This window comes from Salvelinus namaycush, chromosome 14 (genome assembly GCF_016432855.1).
Source record: "Salvelinus namaycush isolate Seneca chromosome 14, SaNama_1.0, whole genome shotgun sequence".
NCBI classification, from domain to species: Eukaryota; Metazoa; Chordata; class Actinopteri; order Salmoniformes; family Salmonidae; genus Salvelinus; species Salvelinus namaycush.
Genome location: NC_052320.1, coordinates 9,252,736 through 9,279,970, shown reverse-complemented (window position 1 = coordinate 9,279,970; position 27,235 = coordinate 9,252,736). Strand labels below are relative to the sequence as shown.

At 44.8% G+C, this 27,235-nt stretch overlaps 1 protein-coding gene across 1 annotated transcript in view; it reads left to right on the top strand.

The window, feature by feature from the left end:
* LOC120059099 (disco-interacting protein 2 homolog B-A-like) overlaps positions 1-27,235 on the top strand; it is a 114,358-nt gene that overhangs the window by 74,691 nt on the left and 12,432 nt on the right. Inside the window, exons 9-34 of the mRNA XM_039007903.1 lie at positions 6,456-6,547; positions 7,054-7,164; positions 7,332-7,455; positions 8,677-8,786; positions 11,651-11,753; positions 12,377-12,535; positions 12,836-12,955; positions 13,332-13,446; positions 13,552-13,691; positions 17,242-17,378; positions 19,335-19,415; positions 19,611-19,738; positions 20,002-20,116; positions 21,411-21,612; positions 21,719-21,831; positions 23,547-23,627; positions 23,877-24,000; positions 24,183-24,304; positions 24,472-24,583; positions 24,968-25,077; positions 25,292-25,422; positions 25,601-25,769; positions 25,980-26,150; positions 26,302-26,363; positions 26,478-26,535; positions 27,078-27,152. Coding sequence (XP_038863831.1) covers positions 6,456-6,547; positions 7,054-7,164; positions 7,332-7,455; positions 8,677-8,786; positions 11,651-11,753; positions 12,377-12,535; positions 12,836-12,955; positions 13,332-13,446; positions 13,552-13,691; positions 17,242-17,378; positions 19,335-19,415; positions 19,611-19,738; positions 20,002-20,116; positions 21,411-21,612; positions 21,719-21,831; positions 23,547-23,627; positions 23,877-24,000; positions 24,183-24,304; positions 24,472-24,583; positions 24,968-25,077; positions 25,292-25,422; positions 25,601-25,769; positions 25,980-26,150; positions 26,302-26,363; positions 26,478-26,535; positions 27,078-27,152 — 3,065 coding nt within the window. The remainder of the gene's footprint in view (positions 1-6,455; positions 6,548-7,053; positions 7,165-7,331; positions 7,456-8,676; positions 8,787-11,650; positions 11,754-12,376; positions 12,536-12,835; positions 12,956-13,331; positions 13,447-13,551; positions 13,692-17,241; positions 17,379-19,334; positions 19,416-19,610; positions 19,739-20,001; positions 20,117-21,410; positions 21,613-21,718; positions 21,832-23,546; positions 23,628-23,876; positions 24,001-24,182; positions 24,305-24,471; positions 24,584-24,967; positions 25,078-25,291; positions 25,423-25,600; positions 25,770-25,979; positions 26,151-26,301; positions 26,364-26,477; positions 26,536-27,077; positions 27,153-27,235) is intronic.

Genomic DNA, 27,235 nt, shown 5'->3' with positions numbered 1-27,235 from the left:
CAATAAATATTTGATTTTTTCTTCATCTTTTATAGTTTCAAATTCTTTGTATTGAGTTATAATTTTGGGAAAGAAATATGCTCTTAGGTCTGAGTATTTGTCACAGTGTAGTAGGAAATGCACCTCTGTCTCTACCTCTCCCCTGGAGCAGAGTGAGCACAGCCTATCCTCTCTGGGCAGCCAGGTTTGTCTGTGACGACCGGTCTCTATAGCCAGACTGTGCTCACTGAGTCTGTACCTAGTCAATGTTTTCCTCAGTTTTCTATCAGTCACAGTGGTCAGATAGTCTGCCACCATGTACTGTCTGTTTAGAGCCAAATAGCATTGAAGTTTACTTTGATTTTTTGTGGTGTCTTTCCAATAGGTTATATATTTTTCTTTTTGTTTTGTGATGATTTGGTTGGGCCAGATTTTCTGAGGGCTGTCCCAAGGCTCTATGGGGTTGGTTTGGGTTGGTGAACTGAGCCTCAGAACCAGCTGGCTGAGGGGACTCTTCTCTGGTTTCATCTCTTGACATTGTAGAGCTGTGTGATGGAATGTTTTAGGGTCACTTGTTTTTAGATGGTTGTAAAATTTGATGGCTCTTTTTTCTATTCGAATGAGGGGGTATTGGCCCAATTCTGCCCTACATGCGTTATTTGGAGTTTTTCTTTGTACTTGCAATACAGTCTTGCAAAACTCTGCATGCAATATTTCAGTTGGATGTTTGTCCCATTTAGTAAATTCATTATTAGAGAGTGGACCCCATACTTCACTGCCATATAGAGCAATTGGTTCTATAACTGATTGAAAAATGTTGAGCCAGATTCTAATTGGAATTTCAATTTTGATGTTCCTTTTAATGGCATAGAATGCTCTTCTTGCTTTGTCTCTCAGCTCATTCACAGCCATGTGAAAGCTACCTGTGTTGCTGATATTTAGTCCTAGATATGTGTAGTTTTTGGTGTGTTCTAATAGAACTGTGTCCAAATAGAATTTATATTTGTCATCCTTATTTCCCGACCTTTTTTGGAATATCATTATATTTGTTTTTTTTAGGTTAACGGTCAGAGCCCAGGTCTGACAGAACCTGTGAAGACGATCTAAGTGCTGCTGTAACCCCTCTTTAGTGGGAGACAGCAGCACCAGGTCATCTGCGTACAGCAGACACTTGATTTCAGTGTTGTGTAGGGTGATACCAGGTGCTGCCGATTCTTCTAATGTTTTTGCCAATTCATTAATGTAGATGTTAAATAGTGTTGGACTTATTGGGCAGCCCTGTTTCACTCCCCGCCCCTGAGAGAAGAAGTCTGTTTGCTTGTTGCCAATTTTAACCGCACATTTGTTTTTAGTGTACATTGATTTAATAAAATCATATGTTTTCCCTCCAATACCACTTTCTATTAGTTTATAAAAAAGACCTTCGTGCCAAATTGAATCAAATGCTTTCTTGAAATCTACAAAACACGAGTAGATTTTGCCTTTGTTTTGGTTAACTTGTTTATCAATTAGAGTGTGGAGGGTGTAAATGTGGTCTGTTGTACGATCATTTTTTAGAAATCCAATCTGGCTTCTGCTCAGGACGTTGTGTTCGTCAAGGAAATGATGTAGTCTGCTATTTATAATACTGCAGAGAATTTTCCCCAAGTTGCTGTTAACGCAAATTCCTCTGTAATTATTTGGGTCAAATTTGTCTCCATTTTTATAGATTGGTGTGATCAATCCCTGGTTCCAAATATCGGGGAAAATACCTGCAGTGAGGATAATGTTGAAGAGTTTGAGTATAGCCAATTTGAATTTGTGGTCTGTATATTTGATCATTTCATTTAAAATACCATCAGCACCACAGGCCTTTTTGGGTTGGAGATTGCATAGTTTTTCCAATAATTCTTCTTCTGTAATTGGGGTATCCACAGGATTCTGATAGTCTTTGACTGCTAATTCAAGGATTTGTAATTTTTCTTGTATATCTTTTTGTTCTGGGCTCTTTGTTATATTGCTGTAGAGGTTTGCAAAGTGATTTCTCCACATATCCCCATTTTGGATAGCCAATTCCTCATGATGAGGTTTGTTTAATTTATTCCAATTCTCCCAGAAGTGGTTTGATTCTATGGATTCCTCAATTCCAACCAGCTGATTTCTAATGTGCTGTTCCTTTTTTGTTCTTAGTGTGCGTTTGTATTGCTTCAGTGTTTCCCCATATTGAAGGCGTATATTTTTGTTGTCTGGTTCTCTGTGTTTTTGATTAGATATATTTCTCAATGACTTTCTTAGATTTTTGCAATCATTATCAAACCATTTTTCATTATCTGTTATTTTTGGTTTGCTCTTATGCTTCTTTAGATTAGCCAAGGAGGCTAATTTGTCAAATATAAAGTTTATGTTCCTAACGGCCAAATTTACACCTTTATTGCTGAAGGAGAATGTTAAGGCTAAAAAGTTGTCCAGGAGAGATTGTATTTTTTGGCTACTAATTGCTTTTTGGTAGATGTCTGTACTGTTTGCACTCCATCTATAGGCCTGTTTAGTACCATGTAATTTATTGGGCCGTGATGCTTCATGGTTGGGTTCTGCTCTTCTCAGATACACTGATTTTACTGTGGTCTGAGAGAGGTGTTAGTGGGCTGACTGTGAAGGCTCTGAGACTCTGGGTTTAGGTCGGTGAGGAAGTAGTCTACAGTGCTGCTGCCAAGGGATGAGCTGTAGGTGTACCTACCAAAAGAGTCTCCTCTCAGCCTGCCATTGACTATGTACAGACCCAGTGTTCGACAGAGCCTCAGGAGCTGTACTCCGTTTTTGTTTTTCACTTTGTCATAGTTGTTTCTGTGGGGGTATGTGGGGAGGGAAAGGTTATTGCTTCCTGGTAGGTGTTTATCCCCATGACTGTTACATTTACATTTAAGTCATTTAGCAGACGCTCTTATCCAGAGCGACTTACAAATTGGTGCATTCACCTGTTAATAGTGTCTTGTTCTTCTGCTATTCTAGCATTCAGGTCTCCACAGACCAGTACGTTGCCTTGGGCCTGAAAGTGACTAATTTCCCCCTCTAGAATGGAGAAGCTCTCTTCATTGAAGTAGGGTGACTCTGAGGGGGGAATGTATGTGGCACAGAGGAAGACATTTTTATCTGTCAAGATAGCCTCCTTGTTGATTTTTAACCAGATAACGGATTCTCCTGTTTTGATCAATTCGATTGAATTAATTAGTTCAGATTTATACCATATTAACATTCCCCCTGAGTCTCTGCCCTGTTTAATTCCTTTTAATTTAGTGGATGGTATGATTATCTCCCTATAACCTAGTGGACAGCCAGTGGAAACATCACCTCTGCACCATGTTTCCTGTAGTACTACAATATCAACATCATCAATTTCTTTCAGGAAGTCTGGGTTTCTGCTCTTTAGCCCAAAAGCAGAGGACTTCAATCCTTGTATATTCCAACATGCAACGTAAAAAGACTTCATAACTTTTTTTTTCTTTTTCTTTTCTTTACCTTTCAAAATGAGACAAACATTCACAATCCAAGAAGAACCATTAAAACAGGATTTTTCAATTAAAGTAAACTCTTATTTTGCAAATGTGATTTGTTTATCATTTAAGATAGAATTTGTGTCATGCCACTTGGGTGGATGTAGTGTGAGGATGGTGGTGTTCTTGTGTTCATCTTACCATGACCCTCGGCCCATCACATGTGAGCATAGTAGACTCAGCATTTGTTTAATGTCACTCATTTGGTTGGTGGGGGCTGGGCCAGTTGCTCCTCTCACAGCCTGTGCGTAGCTCTGCCTGCTGGGCTGTGGCTCCTTCAGGTGTGGATCTGCGGTGGGGGGCAGGGGGGTGGGAGGCCTCGTCTGGGTGGCTCTGAAGCTGGGCTGGGGTGGTCTGTGCTGCGCTGGCTGTAGTGGGCATTGAGGTTGGTGGTGCTGTGGTCGTGGCTGGGGGGTCCAGGGTGCTGGTCCGGGGTGTTGTCTCGGTGATCTCGGCAGGGTGGAGATTGCTCCGCTGTTCCTGGGTGGAGAGGTCGGGCTGCGGTTTAAAGCGACGTCCTTGAGAGTCTTGGCAAGGATGGGGACTGTCTCCCTGTACAGGTGAACATGGTCATAGAGACAGTCCAGATCGAGGGTGGGATGGTGGGCCAGGTGTACATTGGGTCGCAGGGCACAGTCCCGGGATAGGCTGGCGTTTATTCTTTGGATTGTGGCAGGGTGGAAGTCCCTCCTCTGTAGAAGGGTTGACACTATGATTCTTGAGTTGGGGAATATTGCGGAGGCCTTCTCAATCACTCCCCGTAGTGAAGTCGCCACCCTCTCCTGCTGAGCACGCAGGTCGTTGCTTCCGGTATGTATGATTATGTGGCTTGGCAACCCGAGATGGGCCTTATCAAGCAGCTCTATGGCACTCTGCGTTGTTGGGCACCACACCTTTCTCGTTTTGTGTCTAGGGAAAAGTTTCTTCTCCTGGACATACTTCCCATTTGAGTCCATTAACAGGACGATGTCAGCCAGTGTTTCTTCTGGACTGGGGGGGGGCAGAGTGGGGGCTGGTGGGTGTTGGAGCTGGGGTGTGGCTGGTCTGTGTCGGTGCCACTGTCAGTGGGAGGCTGTTCTGTGGGTTGGGGAGGAGGGGTGCAGCAGGCAGGGCTGGGGAAGTCTGGCTGGTTGAGCTGGGCTCCTCTGCTGTGTGAGGGCAGGTCATAGGGTGGTGATCTATCTGCTCCTGCAGCCTGTCCTCTGCTCTCTTTCTCTCCTGCAGCTCCTCTCTTAGTGCGGTCAGCTCCTTATTGCTGCTCTGCCTGTCTTTTTGGAGCTCTCTCACCTCCTTTGTTAGATCAGCCAGCTCTCTCTTGAGTCCGTCTCTCTCTTGCTGAACCTCTTTCAGCTGTGTTGCAAGGCTGCTGTCCTGCTCTGTCCTCACCTTGGTTAGGAGCTCCTCTAAGGTGTGGTTGTCTGGTTGCTGCTTGCTCACGCTCTCCCTGAGCAGGACCACCTCCCCCTCCAGTTTGGTGAACTCATCCCTCATGGCAGCCATGGTGGTGAGGAGGGCCTGAGCCTGCTCTGCACTGAGGGGGTCGCTCTCCTCCTGGGGCGTGTCCTCCACTATGGTGGGAAGAGAGGTGCTGGATGTGCCTTTTTGGGTGGGGAGGGTAGGGGTGAGGGTGGTGCTGGTGGAGTTTGTCTTGTGGGAGGGCATGTCACTGGTGGTGTTCTTCTCTCTCTCCGCTCTCTCCTTAATGGTCTGAAAGTCTGTTTCAAACAGCCTAATGTTTCCTTGCACCATGACAGTCCCAGTCTTGTAGAGGTTGATTGTTATCATGGTGCTGTCAGGGTCGTCTGTCTCTTTGATTTTCAGCTTCCACCCATTACAGATTCCCTCTTTCTTTATGCATGGGTAGTGAGAGCAGACTGCTGAGCGCCATGCATTTGGCTGGTCAGTGAGAAAGATGAGATTACTCACGTCACCGTTTTTGTAGAGGTCTGCAAAAAGGGTTTCTGGCCTCTCCTCTAGTAGTTTCTGTTTGAAAGCTTTCCTCATTGTGTCTTTTTTGGGTAGAGAATGGATTCTGCGCTGAGGGGGAGTGGGGGACATGGTGTCTGTGCGCTCTGCTACTACCGCTGCTGCTGCGCTGTTCTGCTGCCCCGTTGCCATGGCAACCGATTTGTTCGTCTGCTGTTCGCGCTACTTTAGTTCAAAAAACAGCAAAAAGAGTGAAAAATCCTCACACAAAAAAACTGAAGATATGTTTACAGTTAGTCCGTGCTCCTTTTTGGTTTTCTCACTCAGTTTGGTCGTTTGATGTAGTTGTATTACCTGCCCTTGCTAGGTTTGTTCTAGCTCGTTTCTTCTGGCTAGCTTGTTAGTCTGCTGGCTAGGTCTTTGTTGTGTAGCTAGCTAGCTAGACTCAAAACTTATTAACTTGAGGCGCAAAGTTACTTTTTTTTTCTATTCTGAATGAATAGAGTTGTTGTTCATTACTTCCTGTCTGGAATTCTTCTTCGATTAGAGTGTTTATCTCATTCTGAAAACCAAATAAAATCAAATATATCAGGAGCTCATGTTGAGCATGACTCTCTCTCTTTCTCGCTCTCTCTCTTTCTCGCTCTCTCGCTCTCTCTCTTTCTCACTCTCTCTCTCTCTTTCTCGCTCTCTCTCTTTCTCGCTCTCTCTCTCTCTTTCTCGCTCTCTCTTTCTCGCTCTCTCTCTTTCTCGCTCTCTCGCTCTCTCTCTCTTTCTCGCTCTCTCGCTCTCTCTCTTTCTCGCTCTTTCTCGCTCTCTCTCTTTCTCGCTCTCTCTCTTTCTCTCTCTCTTTCTCGCTCTCTCTCTCTTTCTCGCTCTCTTTCTCGCTCTCTCTCTCGCTCTCTCTCTCTCTCTCGCTCTCTCGCTCTCTCTCTTTCTCGCTCTCTCTCTTTCTTGCTCTCTCTCTCTCTCTCTCTCTTTCTCTCTCTCTTTCTCTCTCTCTTTCTCTGTCTCTCTCAGGTAAACTGTGGAGCCGCAGTCTGAAGCTGGCCTACACTCTGTTAAACAAACTGGGCACGAAGAACGAACCTGTCCTGAGACCTGGAGATAGGGTACATGGTCAGAACACACAGCCAATCAGACGGGATGACACAGACACACATTTCTTCCTCTACTCTTCTCTCCTTCACGCTTTACCACATTGATTGATTGATGCTTATTTAAAAACATGATCTGTGTCTTCTCCATGCAATGCACAGACAACACAATAAACAATGTAAGATATTCCCCATTGTGACACAGGTTGACGTTTATTGTCATGAATCTTGCCCTGGACGCAGAACTGAGCGATTTCCGCTAGATGGGCCAGCTGCAAAGTCAAAATTTGCTATATCGTAAAATTTCATGAAAACAGATATTTGCTTTTTGTTCTTAATTTAAGGTTAGGCATTAGGTTTAGCAGTGTGGTTAAGGTTGGGGTTAAAATCAGATTTTGTGGCTGTGCCAGCTAGTGACCCCTCTGCAGAGCTCCCTCCAGTGCATGAGTCATCCCAGTAAATGCCAACCTGCCATTGTGAGGTGCTGTACTGTGTCTGAAACTGTACTGTCTATCCCCTAGGTGGCATTGGTGTACCCTAACACTGACCCTGCGATGTTCTGGGTGGCCTTCTATGGCTGTCTCCTAGCAGAGGTCATCCCTGTACCCATAGAGGTGCCACTGTCTCGACAGGTAAGGACTTCAATACCCACTCAGGCATATCTGGGTTCAAATTCTATTTAATTAACTATAATAAAATCCCTTGCTATTACACAGCAAAATACAGTGGCATTTAAAAAGTAATGATCTAGATTTTATTTGTCCTTTTCAAATGCTTATATTTGTGTTTCACAACCCAGGACGCAGGCAGTCTTCAGATTGGCTTCCTATTGGGCAGCTGTGGGGTGGGCCTCGCCCTGACCAGTGAGCTCTGTCTTAAAGGACTGCCCAAGACTCCCCAGGGAGAGATCATGCAGTTCAAAGGTCAGCACAGCTGGCATTGCTGGTAGATGTCCATTATATTGTGGATAGGTAGATGTCCATTATATTGTGGATAGGTAGATGTCCATTATATTGTGGATAGGTAGATGTCCATTGTATTGTGGATAGGTAGATGTCCATTGTATTGTGGATGGGTAGACGTCCATTATATTGTGGATAGGTAGATGTCCATTGTATTGTGGATAGGTAGATGTCCATTGTATTGTGGATGGGTAGACGTCCATTGTATTGTGGATGGGTAGACGTCCATTGTATTGTGGATGGGTAGACGTCCGTTATATTGTGGATGGGTAGACGTCCGTTATATTGTGGATGGGTAGACGTCCGTTATATTGTGGATGGGTAGACGTCCATTGTATTGTGGATGGGTAGACGTCCGTTATATTGTGGATGGGTAGACGTCCGTTATATTGTGGATGGGTAGACGTCCGTTATATTGTGGATGGGTAGACGTCCGTTATATTGTGGATGGGTAGACGTCCGTTATATTGTGGATGGGTAGACGTCCGTCATATTGTGGATGGGTAGACGTCCGTCATATTGTGGATGGGTAGACGTCCGTCATATTGTGGGTGGGTAGACGTCCGTCATATTGTGGGTGGGTAGACGTCCGTCATATTGTGGGTGGGTAGACGTCCGTCATATTGTGGGTGGGTAGACGTCCGTCATATTGTGGGTGGGTAGACGTCCGTCATATTGTGGGTGGGTAGACGCCCGTCGTCTTGTGGGTGGGTAGACGCCCGTCGTCTTGTGGGTGGGTAGACGCCCGTCGTCATGTGGGTGGGTAGACGCCCGTCGTCTTGTGGGTGGGTAGACGCCCGTCGTCTTGTGGGTGGGTAGACGCCCGTCGTCTTGTGGGTGGGTAGACGCCCGTCGTCTTGTGGGTGGGTAGACGCCCGTCGTCTTGTGGGTGGGTAGACGCCCGTCGTCTTGTGGGTGGGTAGACGCCCGTCGTCTTGTGGGTGGGTAGACGCCCGTCGTCTTGTGGGTGGGTAGACGCCCGTCGTCATGTGGGTGGGTAGACGCCCGTCGTCATGTGGGTGGGTAGACGCCCGTCGTCATGTGGGTGGGTAGACGTATGCCCACTAATGTTCCTAATACCACCTTTTAATAGCTACAACATTTGGATCTTTGTCCGGTCATCAAACTGACTAGTATTGGCCTGTGTATACATTATGCTGATGGTATCTTTCTGCCTCCCAGGTTGGCCCCGTATGAAGTGGGTTGTGACAGACACCAAGTACCTGACCAAGCCATCTAAAGACTGGCAGCCCCACATCCCCACTGCCAACACAGACACAGCTTATATCGAGGTGAGACATGTCCTGAACATTATGTGTGTATTTTATGAAGAAAAGAAATGCTAGTTTGTCGTTTTGTGTATGTATGTATGTTTTTTTAACTTGTGTATCGCTTAGCACTGACCCCATTTAGTCGACTGGCTGTTGGTCCACCGAGATTTCTTTTAGTCGAGCAGCAGCAGCAGCAGCAGCAGCAGCAATAACAAAAAACAGACATCTACAGTGGTTCCTCCTTTAAAAGTTGCGAGCTTACACCGCGGGACTTAGAGGTACCCAGCGTCACGGCTTCATTGCTCCAGACCACCACAAGGGGGAGTTAGAGCACTCATTATGCATTTGGGTCCCAAGGTTTTTATATGACCAATCATATCGAGTGGTTCCAATGACACATTTTTCTCTGGTGACTTCAGCAAAAGATGGCTGACAGGGAAGAAAATATAAGTAGTTATAACAAGTCAAGCAAAAAATGTACAATTGAGAGGAGTATGTTAATGTAGAGGCAAACGATTGTCCATATTTTTTGGTCATAAAGTACATTTACGAAAATCACTATTTAGCAAGTGTTTTTTTCAGCCATATCCAATACCAGGTGTATCAAACTCAATCATTTTACACTTCAACAGTGTTTACTGCTCCTGGGACATCAATGATTACACATTGTAACTATGCAACAGACTGGAAACATGACAGGCTATTTGCTCTGAGACTGGCATAATAATGTAATGAAACAAGCAGGAAGCAGGATTCGAACCCTCAACATTCTAGACCGAAGTCCAGCACGCTATCGACTGTGCCCAAATGTATTAATTGGGGTTTTGGGGCTAAAAATACTTTATCAATTGGAATCTTTAACGTGAAAAGGGGAACACAAGATGAACTGCTACAAAGAAACCACGCTAAAGAACACTCTGTAATGTTCACAACTACATATACTTTGAACTCGCAAAAAGTGGGAGATGTGGTCATGAAACACTGGCATGTTTTATCATCGGTCCCAGCTTTGCCTGCTGAATTTAAGAATCCACCACTTATTGTATATAGGGGAGGTTGCAATTTACACAATGAATTGGTTCATGCCAACTGCCAGCCACAAACGACTCAGCCAGGCTCTTTTACGCCCTCTTCCAAGTGGTAGCTATAAATGCAGAGGTTGTGCACAGTGCAACAATATGATGAAGTATGAATATTTCTGCCACTTACATACAGGAAAACAGTTCCAAATAAATGACATTATTATGTGCTCCACCACCCATGCTATCTGCATTATTAAATGTTCATGTGGGCTGTGCTATGTAGGTAAAATCTCTCGTTCTCTCAAACAGAGAATCAGTCAACATAAAAGTTCAATTAGGAGAAACGACAGGGATTATCCAGTCTCAGTACATTTTAATGACCTAAAACATGACATTTCTACCTTTTTTAGATTTTGTGGCATAGAGAAAGTTAAGATATCAGACGGGGAGGTGATATAAATAAAACTTTCAATCCTGTAGTCTACTCCTGACCTTCACGTTGTACAGCGCCATATTTTCCATTCCATCCTAACGGAAACCCTGAGTTTAAAAAAAAGTTTTTCTCTGAATAGAATCACCATAATATTTAATCAAATTAATACAAATTTCTAAAAATGAATCCCATTTACTATGTTATTACAAAGAAGGTTTTAAATTCTTTGGTAATTCCAAAACGGAATACTATCAAATGATTCTCAAAGATGCCCTCTGGTGGTCAAACTAGCAATAACTTGCAGTCAGAATTAAACGACGTGCCACAGAATGCTGCGGCAGCTCGCAAGTAGTGCCGCAGTATGACGCAACTTTTTAAGGAGGAACCACTGTAATCATGGTGTACAAGACTCCTGTTTGAGTGGACTGATGCATTGTGGAGGCCCGTTGGGATGGCACAGTCCATCAGTCTGACGTGCTACTGAAATTGCGTTTGGTTATATTATGTAAGAACAATGGTGAAAACACAAATTAAAATATTATTTTATAACAAATGCTCTTTCTCCTGTGTTGGATAGTGGTCGCTGTCAGGTGTCCCCGGTTTTGAAATGCATCAGTGCGCTTTTGAATTGGCGCCCTTTCCTAGACCATGTTGCTATGTGCATAATAGCAAAGTTAACCAGCATATTGGTGTTGAGAACAATGTGGTGAAAGCAGCAGCAGAGTTAGGAGACGAGAAAACAGCCCTTGTCTTATTGTCTAAGAAAAGTCAGGAGAGAGAAAATACCAACTTAATTAGGTCTATAATCAATAACCTAACTGTTAAATGTGCCTGGCTTTAACAATCATCCACATACAGTGGGGCAAAAAAGTATTTAGTCAGCCACCAATTGTGCAAGTTCTCCCACTTAAAAAGATGAGAGAGGCCTGTAATTTTCATCATAGGTAAACTTCAACTATGACAGACAAGCTCAGTGAATATATTTGATTAAAACACATAGGATGTGTCTGTTTAAGGAAAAATACGTATAAAAATGTCAACCAATCGACAACTACTGTGATTATTATTATTTGACTATGCTGGTCATTTATGAACATTTGAACATCTTGGCCATGTTCTGTTATAATCTCCACCCGGCACAGCCAGAAGAGGACTGGCCACCCCTCATAGCCTGGTTCCTCTCTAGGTTTCTTCCTAGGTTTTGGACTTTCTAGGGAGTTTTTCCTAGCCACCCTGCTTCTACGCCTGCATTGCTTGCTGTTTGGGGTTTTAGGCTGGGTTTCTGTACAGCACTTTGAGACATCAGCTGACGTAAGAAGACGACTTTTAGTCGACCAAGATTTGTTTTTAGTCGGGGACAGCCCTAGTATCGCTGATTATTTTGTGATTGTATTTATTTATTTAACTCTGATTGTGTTCTGCTCTCCCAGTACAAGGCCAGTAAAGAGGGGACGGTGATGGGAGTAGCCGTGTCTAAGATAGCCTTGTTGACACACTGTCAAGCCCTGACACAGGCCTGCAACTACTGTGAAGGTAAGTGCATGATTAACACACACCATTGAGCCCGTCCTCCTATAGCCTCTCTCTTGCGCTCTCTCTCTCATATATATTTATATATATCCATACATATACTCACTCAGATCAGCTTTTAGACAAAGGGCACTTTAGCCTCTCTCTGTCTCAGAGAACATTAGATCCCATGAGGGGAATCCACAGAGGCAACCAGACTGTTCCTGGAACACAGTGTTTCCCTGTCCACAGTTAAATCAGCTATATTGTAGACTTATCATGTGATATTTACATTTACATTTAAGTCATTTAGCAGACGCTCTTATCCAGAGCGACTTACAAATTGGAAAGTTCATACATATTCATCCTGGTCCCCCCGTGGGAATTGAACCCTGGTCCCCCCGTGGGAATTGAACCCACAACCCTGGCGTTGCAAGCGCCATGCTCTACCAACTGAGCCACACGGGACCACATGATGATGATATAAAGCTGTTGTTACATGTCCTGTGGTAACCTCGCTATATGGAGAATGTACTGTTGGTATCCTTAAAGTGTCTATGTATCTGTAACCTTTGAAATGTTTGACTCCTTTCTGACTGTGATGTGCATTGAAATAAAGTATTTCAAATGTTTGTGTCCTCTCTCAGGAGAAACGTTGGTCAATGTCCTTGACTGTAAGAAGGACATGGGCTTGTGGCACGGGGTGCTAACCAGTGTGATGAACAGGATCCACACCATCACTGTACCCTACGCTGTTATGAAGGCCTGTCCCATGTCCTGGGTGCAAAGAGTCCACATACACAAAGGTAAGGCTACAGTTAGCTATAGCTTTTATATTGAAAACTGCATAGAAACTAGCACGCATTAGCATCCTAAACTGCATGCTATGGATTAAGGTAGCCTGGGTCGTGTTCATTAGGAAACATTGTAGAAAAACGTTTTAAGACGTTGTCCAAAGGAACATGATATTACCTCCCTGTTTGACTTTTTCTTCTCAGTTTCGTGCCTAATGAACATGACCCATATTATTAGCGATTAGAATTAGCACTATGTGTTGAGGCGATGAGATGTGAGCCTGAGCTGTCCCTCTTGTTTCTCCCCTGCAGCACGTGTAGCCGTGGTGAAGTGTCGTGACCTCCACTGGGCTATGATGGCTCACAGGGACCAGAGAGACACCAACCTGTCCTCCATACGCATGCTCATAGTAGCTGATGGAGCCAACCCCTGTGAGTCATTCACACACACACACACACACACACACACACACACACACACACACACACACACACACACACACACACACACACACACACACGGACCAGAGACACATCAACCTGTCCTGTGAGTCACGTATACGTAGCAGACGTGACTCATGATTGCTTTATCTATTCCCCAAACTATTATTTGTCTTATATTGACCTTTCATAGTCTTCATCAGTGCCCTACCTCTATTGGTACACCGTGATATGTATTTTTAGATGCAGTGCACGCAACTTCCAAGAGAAACATCTGATCCGGTCTATTGGATTCATATAATCGGTTTGATTCTTAACAGGGAAGCACATTGCTGACACATTCTTGTGTATTTTTGCTGTCCTTCAGGGTCCGTGTCGTCGTGCGACGCCTTCCTCAACGTGTTCCAGTCTCACGGGTTAAAGCCGGAGGTCATCTGCCCCTGTGCCTCCTCTCCTGAAGCTCTCACTGTGGCTATACGCAGGTAAACATCGTACATATCTGTCTACCTCTTTCTCGCTCTTTCTCTGATTCTCTCTCTCTCTCTCTTACACAATACACTGAGATCTTTCTGATACTCCCCCTCCAGGCCTGGTGCTCGTGGTACAGCCCTCCCTGCCAGGGCCATTCTCTCCATGGGCGGGCTGAGTCATGGGGTCATCAGGGTCAACACAGAGGACAAGAACTCTGCCCTCACTGTACAGGATGTAGGCCATGTGATGCCTGGAGGTACGCCACTCACTAAACTACAATATAACACACCTCACCTCACTATGACACACCTCACCTCACTATGACACACCTCACCTCACTATAACACACCACTCTACAACACACCACTCTACAACACACCACTCTACAACACACCACTCTACAACACACCACTCTACAACACACCACTCTACAACACACCACTCTACAACACACCACACCAACGTACCACACCGCACCAACATACCACACCACTCTATACCACACCACTACACTTCACTATAACACACCACACCACTCTATACCACAACACCACACTTATAACACACCACTCTATACCACACCACCACACTTCACTATAACACACCACACCACTCTATACCACACCACTCTATACCACAACACCACACTTATAACACACCACTCTATACCACACCACCACACTTCACTATAACATACCACACCACTCTATACCACACCACCACACTTCACTATAACACACCACACCACTCTATACCACACCACTCTATACCACAACACCACACTTATAACACACCACTCTATACCACACCACCAACACTTCACTATAACACACCACTCTATACCACACCACTCTATACCACAACACCACACTTATAACACACCACTCTATACCACACCACCACACTTCACTATAACATACCACACCACTCTATACCACACCACCACACTTCACTATAACACACCACACCACTCTATACCACACCACTCTATACCACACCACACCACTCTATACCACACCACCACACTTCACTATAACACACCACACCACTCTATACCACACCACCACACTTCACTATAACACACCACACCACTCTATAACACACCACCACACTTCACTATAACACACCACTCTATACCACACCACTCTATACCACACCACTCTATACCACACCACTCTATACCACACCACACCACTCTATACCACACCACCACACTTCACTATAACACACCACACCACTCTATACCACACCACCACACTTCACTATAACACACCACTCTATACCACACCACTCTATACCACACCACTCTATACCACACCACTCTATACCACACCACTCTATACCACACCACACCACTCTATACCACACCACCACACTTCACTATAACACACCACACCACTCTATACCACACCACTCTATACCACACCACTCTATACCACACCACACCACTCTATACCACACCACACCACTCTATACCACACCACTCTATACCACACCACCACACTTCACTATAACACACCACACCACTCTATACCACACCACTCTATACCACACCACACCACTCTATACCACACCACTCTATACCACACCACACCACTCTATACCACACCACTCTATACCACACCACTCTATACCACACCACACCACTCTATACCACACCACCACACTTCACTATAACACACCACACCACTCTATAACACACCACCACACTTCACTATAACACACCACACCACTCTATAACACACCACCACACTTCACTATAACACACCACACCACTCTATACCACACCACTCTATACCACACCACCACACTTCACTATACCACACCACTCTATACCACACCACACCACTCTATACCACACCACCACACTTCACTATAACACACCACACCACTCTATACCACACCACCACACTTCACTATACCACACCACACCACTCTATACCACACCACCACACCACTCTATACCACACCACACCACTCTATACCACACCACACCACTCTATACCACACCACCACACTTCACTATAACACACCGCACCACTCTATACCACACCACTCTATACCACACCACTCTATACCACACCACACCACTCTATACCACACCACTCTATACCACACCACCACACTTCACTATAACACACCACACCACTCTATACCACACCACTCTATACCACACCACACCACTCTATACCACACCACTCTATACCACACCACACCACTCTATACCACACCACTCTACACCACACCACACCACTCTATACCACACCACACCACTCTATACCACACCACTCTATACCACACCACACCACTCTATACCACACCACACCACTCTATACCACACCACCACACTTCACTATAACACACCACACCACTCTATAACACACCACCACACTTCACTATAACACACCACACCACTCTATAACACACCACCACACTTCACTATAACACACCACACCACTCTATACCACACCACTCTATACCACACCACCACACTTCACTATACCACACCACACCACTCTATACCACACCACACCACTCTATACCACACCACACCACTCTATACCACACCACCACACTTCACTATAACACACCACACCACTCTATACCACACCACCACACTTCACTATACCACACCACTCTATACCACACCACCACACTTCACTATAACACACCACACCACTCTATAACACACCACTCTATACCACAACACCACACTTATAACACACCTCACTCTTTCTGTTTTCTGTTCCTCACACTGACTGACTTTAACCGTGGTGGTTTTACTGTGTCTCGTCAATGTCACTTCCCTGGTGTTAATTCTACTTGGCTCAGCGTTTTAGTCATTGCTTTAAAACCCCTTAAGGTCGATGTCCACTCCCCCTACATACATCTAATTAGCATAATAACAACATCCCCAAACAAATCCATCCGTTTAAGCTTGAGATGTCATTCCACTGCATCCGCCTATGTGACACTTCCGTATCTGCGGTGAAAGGTGCCCGAGCTAGAGCGGTGTTTGTCAGACCAAGAGACATCTCGAAAATTGGTCGTCTCACAAAATCGTCTGTAGCGTCCGAATGGTTTGTCCAACAAATGGACAGATAAGACTCTCACGAACACGAAGGTCTTCTCCGTTTTGCTCTACGACCCCAACAGGCGTCTTGGGACTCGTCTGAAGTCGGTACAGCCGATCTGCCAACTTCTGTCTATAGCGTCCAAACGGTTTGGGCTACACACTAATATGACTCATCTGTGCAAAGGTGAGACTCTCAAAACACATGTCGGTTGTTTGGCTGCAGGACGTCCACAGGCCTCACAAGACTCGTCTGAAGGTGCCCCGGTATACAGCATATGGAGACTGTTTAGTGACAAAAATAAGGGGTTAAATGCATATTTTAAAAAATAAATGTTTCCTGATCTTATATCTCTCAGATATAGGATTGACACTTCAGAACAAACTTCTTTTAGAATTTTTGGGGGGGCTATCTGATGTTCCATGTCGTGAATCTGTTATTCAATGTGTTTTGTTTGGGAAAATAGCATTAAGGCCAAATAAAAATGTTCATCAAATATATATATATATTTTTTTATATACTTCTAGCGGTCTTCAAAATCAAATAGCAAAAATGATCCTTATCCTTGGGTTGACCTTCTTAAAACAATTATATGTATCTTAGTAGTGCCCCCCCCCCAACTGCTGATTTTATACGGCACTTTTCATGGACCCAAAGATGCTTTTGGGAGTTGGTTTCTAATGTACAGTATGTGTGTTTTTAGCCCTAATGTCATAGTGTCTTGTGTTTCAGCTCTGATGTGTATCGTGAAGCCAGACGGGCCTCCACAGCTCTGTAAGACCGACGAGATCGGAGAGATAGTGTTGAACTCCAGGGCTGGAGGAACCATGTACTACGGTCTACCTGGAGTCACCAAGAACACCTTCGAGGTGAGGAGAGGACTGTTTACTGAACCCTCTCATCAAGTTTCTGTTCAGTGTAGTGCTACTGACACTGCGATGTAGCCATCAACCTAAGAACATGACTCCTCTGTCAGAGCATTACAATTCTAAAAGGTCTACCCCAACTGTATTATTCAGTGGTCATGGTTACCTATTACTAATTAGGGTTGCCAAGCAGCCATTTAATTTACAGAAGTTACCTGAATCTATGGTACCTTTGGTAATTAATACTGGAATAATGCTTATATTCCTATTATAGTATTCATTTATTTGATTTATCCATGTCCATATTGTCCATGAGTTTCTAGTGGATACACCATGTGGTTCAAGAGAAAATAGCCTAATTAAAAATTGACGCCAAAACATTGAGAACAAATATATATTGACATAGTAAACTAAAGTGTGTAAAAAAAAAAAAAAAAAATAAATATATATATATATATATATATATATATATATAAAGGATATTTCATGTTGAAACCCTCATATTAAACACCATGGTATTCACTAAGTTGATGTTTTATATTTAGGGTAATGTTTTACAGCTTTGTCATTCTATACTGAACAAAAATATAAACGCAACATGCAACAATTTCTAAGATTTGACTGAGTTACAATTAATATAAGTCAATTGAAATAAATGAGGCCCGAATCTATAGATTTCACATGACTGGGAATACTGATATGCATCTGCTGGTCACAGATACCTTTAAAAATAAGGTAGGGGCGTGGATCAGAAAATACAGTCAGTATCTGGTGTGACCACCATTTGCCTCATGCAGCATGACACATCTCCTTCTCATAGAGTTGATCAGGCTGTTGATTGTGGAATGTTGTCCCACTCCTCTTCAATGGCTGTGCGAAGTTGCTGGATATTGGCAGGAACTGGAACACGCTGTCGTACATGTAAATCCAGAGCATCCCAAACATGCTCAATGGGTGACATGTCTGAGTATGCAGGCCATGGAAGAGCTGGGACGTTTTCAGTTTTCAGGAATTGGGTACAGATCCTTTGACATGGGGCCGTGCATTATCATGCTGAAACATGAGGTGATGGCGGTGGATGAATGGCACGACAATGGGCCTCAGGATCTCGTCACGGTATCTCTGTGCATTCAATTTGCCATCGATAAAATGCAATTGTGTTAGTTGTCCGTAGCTTATGCCTGCCCATACCATAACCCCATCGCCACCATGGGGCACTCTGTTCACAACGTTGACATCAGCAAACCGCTCGCCCACACAACGCCATACACGTGGTCTGCGATTGTGAGGACGGTTGGACGTACTGCCAAATTCTCTAAAACAATTTTGGAAGTGGCTTATGGTAGAGAAATTAGCATTCAATTATCTGGCAACAGTTCTGGTGGACATTCCTGCAGTCGGCATGCAGATTGCACACTCCCTCAACTTGAAACATCTGTGGCATTGTGTGACAAAACTGCACCTTTTTTCCCGCACAATATGCACCTGTGTAATGATCATGCTGTTTATTCAGCTTCTTGATATTGTCCTGGCAAAGGAGAAATGTTCACTAACAGGGATGTAAACAAATTTGTGCACAAAATTTGAGAGAAATAAACTTTTTGTGCATATCGAACATTTCTGGGATCTTTTATTTCAGCTCAAGAAACATAGGACCAACACTTTACATGTTGTGTTTATATTTTTGTTCAGTATCTTATTTAATTATTTCATATATTTTACAAGAGAGAGGACCAGAGATAATTAGACACCTGGCCAGTTAATTCTGGTATATTACTGGTAAACTTAGAAGGTTTCCAGTAATATACCCTCCCTTTGCAACGCTGGTCTCTCTAACCTGAGTTGAGGAGTTGTGTTGACAGTTAAACGTGTTGTTGTGATTGGTTGAAAGGATGATCATTATGTAATATATTATGCAGTAACCTCCATAACTGAAAGTGTGTCCCTCTGTCTCTGCAGGTGATTCCTGTGAACCAGGCTGGAGCTCCGATAGGAGACATCCCCTTCACTAGGACTGGCCTGCTGGGCTTCGTAGGGCCGGTAAGATAGAAAGACAGTCATTTCAGACCCTACCTAACCTATTCAGTCTATAGCTATCCACAACTACTTTATATCAACAAAACATGTCAATGTAGAATAGAGTTTTGGCGTCTGTGTCTGTTGATGTCTAGAGAATGAAAATAAACTGTGACATTGCTTTGGGACCTTCTGCTATTTCCCTCCCTAACTCCACAGGGAAGTCTGGTGTTTGTAGTGGGGAAGAACGAGGGGCTCCTGACGGTCAGTGGTAGACGACACAATGCTGATGACTTGGTGGCCACAGCCCTGGCCGTGGAGCCTGTCAAAACTGTCTACAGGGGGAGGTGAGTGTGTCAGGAGCGCAGTCCGTCTGGTGTGTTTTGCTGTGTTGGTAAGGTGTGAGAGTGTTTTGGCTGTGGAGCCTGTCAAAACAGGTGAGTGCCACAGTCATTCTGCTGTGTTGTTTTGCTGAGGTGTTAAGGTGTGAGAGTGTGCCGTGCTGTCTTGTCACTCCCTCTCCCGGAGGAGGATCACTGTGTGCTCTGTGACGGTGGTCTCTGGTGTGAGAGTAGGTTGTTATTGCTGACTGGCTCTCTCCCCGGTGTAGGATCGCCGTGTTTTCTGTAACCGTGTTCTATGATGAGAGGATAGTGATTGTAGCAGAACAAAGACCAGACGCCAGTGAAGAGGACAGCTTCCAGTGGATGAGCAGAGTACTACAGGTACATGTTTTATGTGTGTGCATGTGTTCTCTCCTCTATAAATATATCTATCTCAGTACTGAAGATACATATTGTCTCATATCTACTACAGGTATTATCTATCCTTCCATCTATTTATCATTTATCTTCACTTGTCCAACTCACCCCACACCTTTATAATCAATCTCGATGTGTTTCCTTCTAGTTATCTATCAGTGTGCACTTTATAGGTTAAAGGTGCAATATGCAGAAATCGCTCCGCCATTTCCTGGTTGCTGAAACTCTAATAGTTTGCCTAATTTCAGTTTGTGGCGAAACAAGCTAGTATAGTGTAGATAATCACTGTACCATATAAACAGATGTGAAATATCTTTTCTATTACCAAAAATATTGTATTTTCAGCTTTTTGAAGTAAAAAACAACTCCAAAACGAAACTTTAAAACAGAAGCATAGAAATAGCGCACATAACAGATCTACCGCTTCTTAGACTTGCTTTCAATGAGAAATGACAGATCTATAACTCACATTTCTATGTGAATTTGGTTGGGTTGCCCAAAAAGTTACATATTGCAGCTTTAAGTTAGTAGTAGAAGTACATCTAGGTGACAGTACATTAACAGCAGTGGTGGGAAAAGTACTCAATTGTCATACTTGAGTAAAAGTAAAGATACCTTAATAGAAAATGACTCAAGTGAAAGTCACCCAGTAAAATACTACTTCAGTAAAAGTATTTGGTTTTAAATGTACTAAAGTATCTAAAGTAAATGTAATGCTAAAATATACTTAAGTATCAAAGTACAAGTATAAACCATTTCAAATTCCTTTATATTAAGCAAAAAAGACAGATAGCCAGGGGCACACTCCAACACTCAGACACCATTTACAAACAAAGCATTTGTGTTTAGTGAGTCTGCCAGATCAGAGGCAGTAGGGATGACCAGGGATGTTCTCTTGATAAGTGTGTGAATTGGACCATTTTCCTGTCAAAATGTAACGACTACTTTTGGGTGTCCGGGAAAATGTATGGAGTAAAAAGTACATTATTTTCTTTAGGAATGTATTGAAGTAACAGTTGTCAAAGTAGAGAGTCCCAAAAACGACTTAAGTAGTACTTTAAAGTATTTTTACATAAGTACTTTACACCACCGATTTAACAGTAGGCCCTATGACGTGTGTTCTGTCTACCATAGGCTATAGACGGTACCTGGCCCTGGTCCCGGCCAACACGTTACCCTGTTATAGGTAGCACACCTAACAACAGTGCATACAGTACTGGCATCACATAAACAGTATATCATGTGTTTTCCTGTATAGGCTATAGACAGTATCCACCAGGTGGGTCTGTACTGCCTAGCCCTGGTCCCGGCCAACACGTTACCCAAGACACCACTGGGAGGGATCCACATCTCTGAGACCAAACAGAACTTCCTAGAGGGGAACCTGCACCCCTGTAACATCCTCCTCTGTCCACACACCTGTGTCACCAACCTGCCCAAACCACGGCAGAAACAACCAGGTATTGGTGTGTGTGGCTATAATGACTGTCTATATCTCTGACACAGTGACACTTGACACTGTAGTAGGTGTGTACCTCTAACCCTCCTCTCCTCTCCGTACTATAGTTGGAGTGGGCCCGGCCTCCATCATGGTTGGTAACCTGGTAGCAGGAAACAGGATGGCCCAGGCTGCAGGCAGAGAGCTGGGCGTGGTGGAGGAAGAGGGTCTGGTCAGGAAGGTAAGACCCCACAGAGCCAAGCTGTACTGGGCTGAGCCAGCAAGGTGTCGGCCCTACGGTGTGAAAACACACACTACAGTACCAGTAATACAGTCTGTCTTCAATACTCACCAACACCAGGAATGGAGCACAGCTGCTTTTACCAACAATCACCATCTTATTTACCGTAGTCCTAATGACAAACGTATAACAGAAGCTTTGCTCTGTCTCATCTTATTTACCGTAGTCCTAATGATAAACGTATAACAGAAGCTTTGTTCTGTCTCATCTTATTTACCGTAGTCCTAATGACAAACGTATAACAGAAGCTTTGTTCTGTCTCTACATCTTATTTACCGTAGTCCTAATGACAAACGTATAACAGAAGCTTTGTTCTGTCTCATCTTATTTACCGTAGTCCTAATGACAAACGTATAACAGAAGCTTTGTTCTGTCTCTACATCTTATTTACCGTAGTCCTAATGACAAACGTATAACAGAAGCTTTGTTCTGTCTCATCTTATTTACCGTAGTCCTAATGATAAACGTATAACAGAAGCTTTGTTCTGTCTCATCTTATTTACCGTAGTCCTAATGACAAACGTTTAACAGAAGCTTTGTTCTGTCTCTACATCTTATTTACCGTAGTCCTAATGACAAACGTATAACAGAAGCTTTGTTCTGTCTCTACATCTTATTTACCGTAGTCCTAATGACAAACGTATAACAGAAGCTTTGCTCTGTCTCATCTTATTTACCATAGTCCTAATGATAAACGTATAACAGAAGCTGTGTTCTGTCATCTTATTTACCGTAGTCCTAATGACAAACGTATAACAGAAGCTTTGTTCTGTCTCTACATCTTATTTACCGTAGTCCTAATGACAAACGTATAACAGAAGCTTTGTTCTGTCTCTACTTTATCTCTGGCGATGTAGCTCTGTATGTGGCCCACCATGATGGTAAGAGTTTAGCAGACATACCTGCCCCAGTAAGGCTGCTTCTGTCAGATGTGCTGCTTGACAGTGACTGTGTATTATGTCTGCACCCCTGTAACCGTGAGCAGATCAATGGTGTGCACCCCTGTAACCGTGAGCAGATCAATGGTGTGCATCACTGTAACCGTGAGCAGATCAATGGTGTGCACCCCTGTAACCGTGAGCAGATCAATGGTGTCCACCCCTGTAACCGTGAGCAGATCAATGGTGTCCACCCCTGTAACCGTGAGCAGATCAATGGTGTCCACCCCTGTAACCGTGAGCAGATCAATGGTGTCCACCCCTGTAACCGTGAGCAGATCAATGGTGTGCATCACTGTAACCGTGAGCAGATCAATGGTGTGCACCCCTGTAACCGTGAGCAGATCAATGGTGTCCACCCCTGTAACCGTGAGCAGATCAATGGTGTCCACCCCTGTAACCGTGAGCAGATCAATGGTGTCCACCCCTGTAACCGTGAGCAGATCAATGGTGTCCACCCCTGTAACCGTGAGCAGATCAATGGTGTGCATCTATTGAATGAGGGAATGGGCTGTGCAGTCACACAGCGACGCACACAGAACCTCACTATACGTGTGTGTGTTTTTACTGTGCTTAAAGCCTGCTATTGTACTCCCTCCACAACCATCCTGTTTCTGTTCACTAGTCTTTGGTTCTCTTCTCCCCTTATTGGTGGCTCCCTAGCTCCCTCTTTCAGCACCAGTTCAGAGTCCTGACCCACACTCTCCCTTCTTTCAGCACCAGTTTCTGTCTGAAGCGCTACAGTGGAGAGCCCAGAGTGACCCTGACCACGTCCTCTATGTGCTGCTCAACGCTAAGGTTGGATGGTCACACCTCTTGAGATGTTCCCATTTTTACTCACATTTCTTATGCTCTTATACGTTTTAACATATGATTGTGGAAGTTGCGTTGGCTCCCCTAGCTAATGCCTCCGGCTTAGGCTTTAGCTGAGTGGGCTAATACAGTATTGTGCTGTGCAGAGGACCCAGGTTTGAACCCTGGTTGGTCACACTTGCTAGGCTTTCCTGTTGCACCTGTACAGTGTCTCTTACCACCTCTGTCCTCCAGGGGGCAGCAGTGTGCACAGCCACGTGTGTTCAGCTGCACAAGAGAGCAGAGAAGATAACCTCAGCCCTGATGGAGAGAGGAGGCCTCAACACTGGGGACAACGTAGTGCTGTTATACCCCCCTGGTGGGTTGAATGACCTACACACACACTTCACACGAGGCTGCGGATACTGTCCATCCTCACATATACAATCTCTGCCTTAGAATAATCAGTTAAATGCTATTGTTAACAGTCCTCCCCTTTATTTCCCTCCCTCCCTCCCTCCCTCCCTCCCTCCCTCCCTCCCTCCCTCCCTCTCACACCAGGCATTGATCTGATAGCTGCCTTCTATGGCTGTCTGTATGCGGGGTTGATCCCTGTAACAGTGCGCCCCCCTCACCCTCAGAACCTGGCTGCTACCCTGCCCACCGTCCGCATGATCATCGACGTGAGTCAACTACAGCCACCAAGACGTTTTCACATAACCGCTTCATGAAAGATGTTATGCCTCAATATATACAAACGTGTATTTGTACTATGAAAACTTTAGTAACTGCTGAAATGATCTTGGGGGGGGGGGAATCAAATTCCTGTGTGTGTGTGTGTGTGTTGCAGGTGAGTAAAGCTGCCTGTATCCTAACCACCCAGCCCCTTATGAGGATTCTCCGGTCCAGAGAGGCTGCTGCCAGCGTCAACGTCAAGACCTGGCCCACTATCATAGACACAGGTACTGTGGCAAATCCCAAAGGACTCCCAAGACACGCTATTTTCACATGATCGTGGACTACTTAGGACCAGAACCACATAGGGTAGTGTACACTATACAGGGACCAGAACCACGTAGGGTAGTGTACACTATACAGGGACCAGAACAACATAGGGTAGTGTACACTATACAGGGACCAGAACCACGTAGGGTAGTGTACACTATACAGGGACCAGAACCACGTAGGGTAGTGTACACTATACAGGGACCAGAACCACGTAGGGTAGTGTACACTATACAGGGACCAGAACCACGTAGGGTGTCATTTTCATGTGTAATGAATACATTGGAGATGTTCCTTCTAACTGATGGACTCTGTTTACCTTCTCTGTGTGTCCTTTCTAGACGACCTCCCCAGGAGGCGGCCCCCCCAGCTCTACAAGCCCCCCACAGCAGAGATGCTGGCCTACCTGGATTTCAGCGTGTCCACCACAGGCATGCTGACCGGGGTCAAGGTAAGGACACTACTGTAGCATGTACACACCTAGATACTAAGTCCATCTCAGGAGAAATGATCACACAGCCATTCTTTTGCATATTAAAAGGCATATTTTTTCTCTCTCCTTTTTCTCTCTCTCTCTTGTCTCTGGTTTCTCTCGGTCTCTTTCTCTCTCTCTGGTTTCTCTCTCGTCTCTCTGTCTCTTTGTCTGTCTGTGGTGTGTGTGTCAGATGTCCCACTCGGCGGTCAGTACTCTGTGTCGCTCCATCAAGCTACAGTGTGAGCTCTACTCCTCACGCCAAATAGCCATCTGTCTGGACCCCTACTGCGGCCTGGGCTTCGTACAGTGGTGCATCTCCAGGTAAGAGACATGGCTGGGCTGCCATGATTTCACCTACATTTTGTATAATCCTTATGCCGCTTCTATGTCGCCCTATGATCTAGTGTTGTTGACACTGCGGCTGATCTCTATTGAGCAGAAAAGTGACAGCAGCTTTTTACGTTGTAATGACTAGAGAAAGTTCCAATATTGTGTGTAGTGTGTACTCGGGTCACCAGTCCATCCTGATCCCTCCTATGGAGTTGGAGCTGTCCTTACCTCTGTGGCTGAGCACCCTGAGCCAGTACAAGGTCAGAGACACCTTCTGTTCCTACTCTGTCATGGAGCTCTGCACCAAGGGCCTGGGAACGCAGACTGACTCTCTAAAGGTGAGGAACACACACACACACACACACACACACACACACACACACACACACACACACACACACACAGTCTAACCAATGGCTAGATATGTGTTGGTTCCAGAGTCTAAAATCTGTCAACTGTATCCTGTACACACACCAGAAGAGGCTGGTGGTAAGTGTACTGTCTAGGAGTCTCCACCCTGTGTGTATTATTAACCTGTGTGTCTGCAGGCGCGGGGTGTGAACCTGTCGTGTGTGAGGAGCTGTGTGGTGATAGCAGAGGAGCGTCCCCGGCTGGCACTGACCCAGTCCTTCTCCAAGCTGTTTAAAGACCTGGGCCTCTCCCCCCGCGCTGTCAGCACAGCGTTTGGATCCAGGGTCAACATAGCCATCTGCTTGCAGGTGGGCCCCAGCGCACACACACATACAAATGCAGGGAGCCACAAAAAATATGCATGCATGCATACGCACACACAGCTGGATCTAAACAACAATGATGGTGACTCATTTGGACTTTTTAGATCACGAAGTTCCCTTTCTGTTTCTCTGCCAGGGTACAGCTGGACCAGATCCCTCCACCGTCTATGTAGACATGAAGTCCCTCCGCCATGACAGGTGAGGATAGCTAGCGGACATCACTAAGGTTTTACCCAGGGTTTTCCTGGTCAGGTCACATGGTCATGTATAATACACTGCAGAGAATGGAGTCCGTCTGTCTGTGTCTTCCAGGGTGAGGTTGGTGGAGCGAGGAGCCCCACAGAGTCTTCCCCTCATGGAGTCAGGCACTGTAAGTACATGGCACTGAGATGACTAAAGCTTTACCCTATGCTTCCCAGTCTAAACCGTTTGCGCATATATTACGATTAAATTTTGTGATGTTTTGGTGTTCATCAGTTTTTTTATTTCCTTGGCTGTTCGTGCACACACATTTCTTTTCTTGAGGCAAAGTGAAGTTCGGTATCTGAAGTCAAACATCTCAGTTAGATGTACAATTGTGTGACTAGGACCTCTGCAAAAACATCAGATTTCGTGATTTATCTTAGATTAATTCTGACTACTTTGAGGAAGTGTTTCTGGCTATGTTGTTGCCGTGGTGACTGAAAAGGGATAAACAACAGTGATGTTGCTGCTTTTTTCTTTAGGGAGTATGAGAGTCTTTAGGGAGTATGAGAGCACAGACGGTCGCTTCACCTAGCAGAGTTCTGCAGGGAGCAAACCGAACCTGTGTGTGTGGACGCCTTTAGACTGTGTTTTGACTTCTTGCTTCTCCAATGAAACTTCCTCTTGCGTCCGTGAGGTTGTTTACAAACCTGATCTCCCTGTCTGCAGATTCTTCCAGGGGTGAGGGTGATCATCGTGAACCCAGAGACCAGGGGTCCGTTGGGGGACTCACATCTAGGAGAGGTGAGTATGCAGACACCACAGAGGAACAGGTGGTGGGGGTATATGGTCAAGTTGAAAGGGGTTTGCTGTGAGAGTATTGTAGC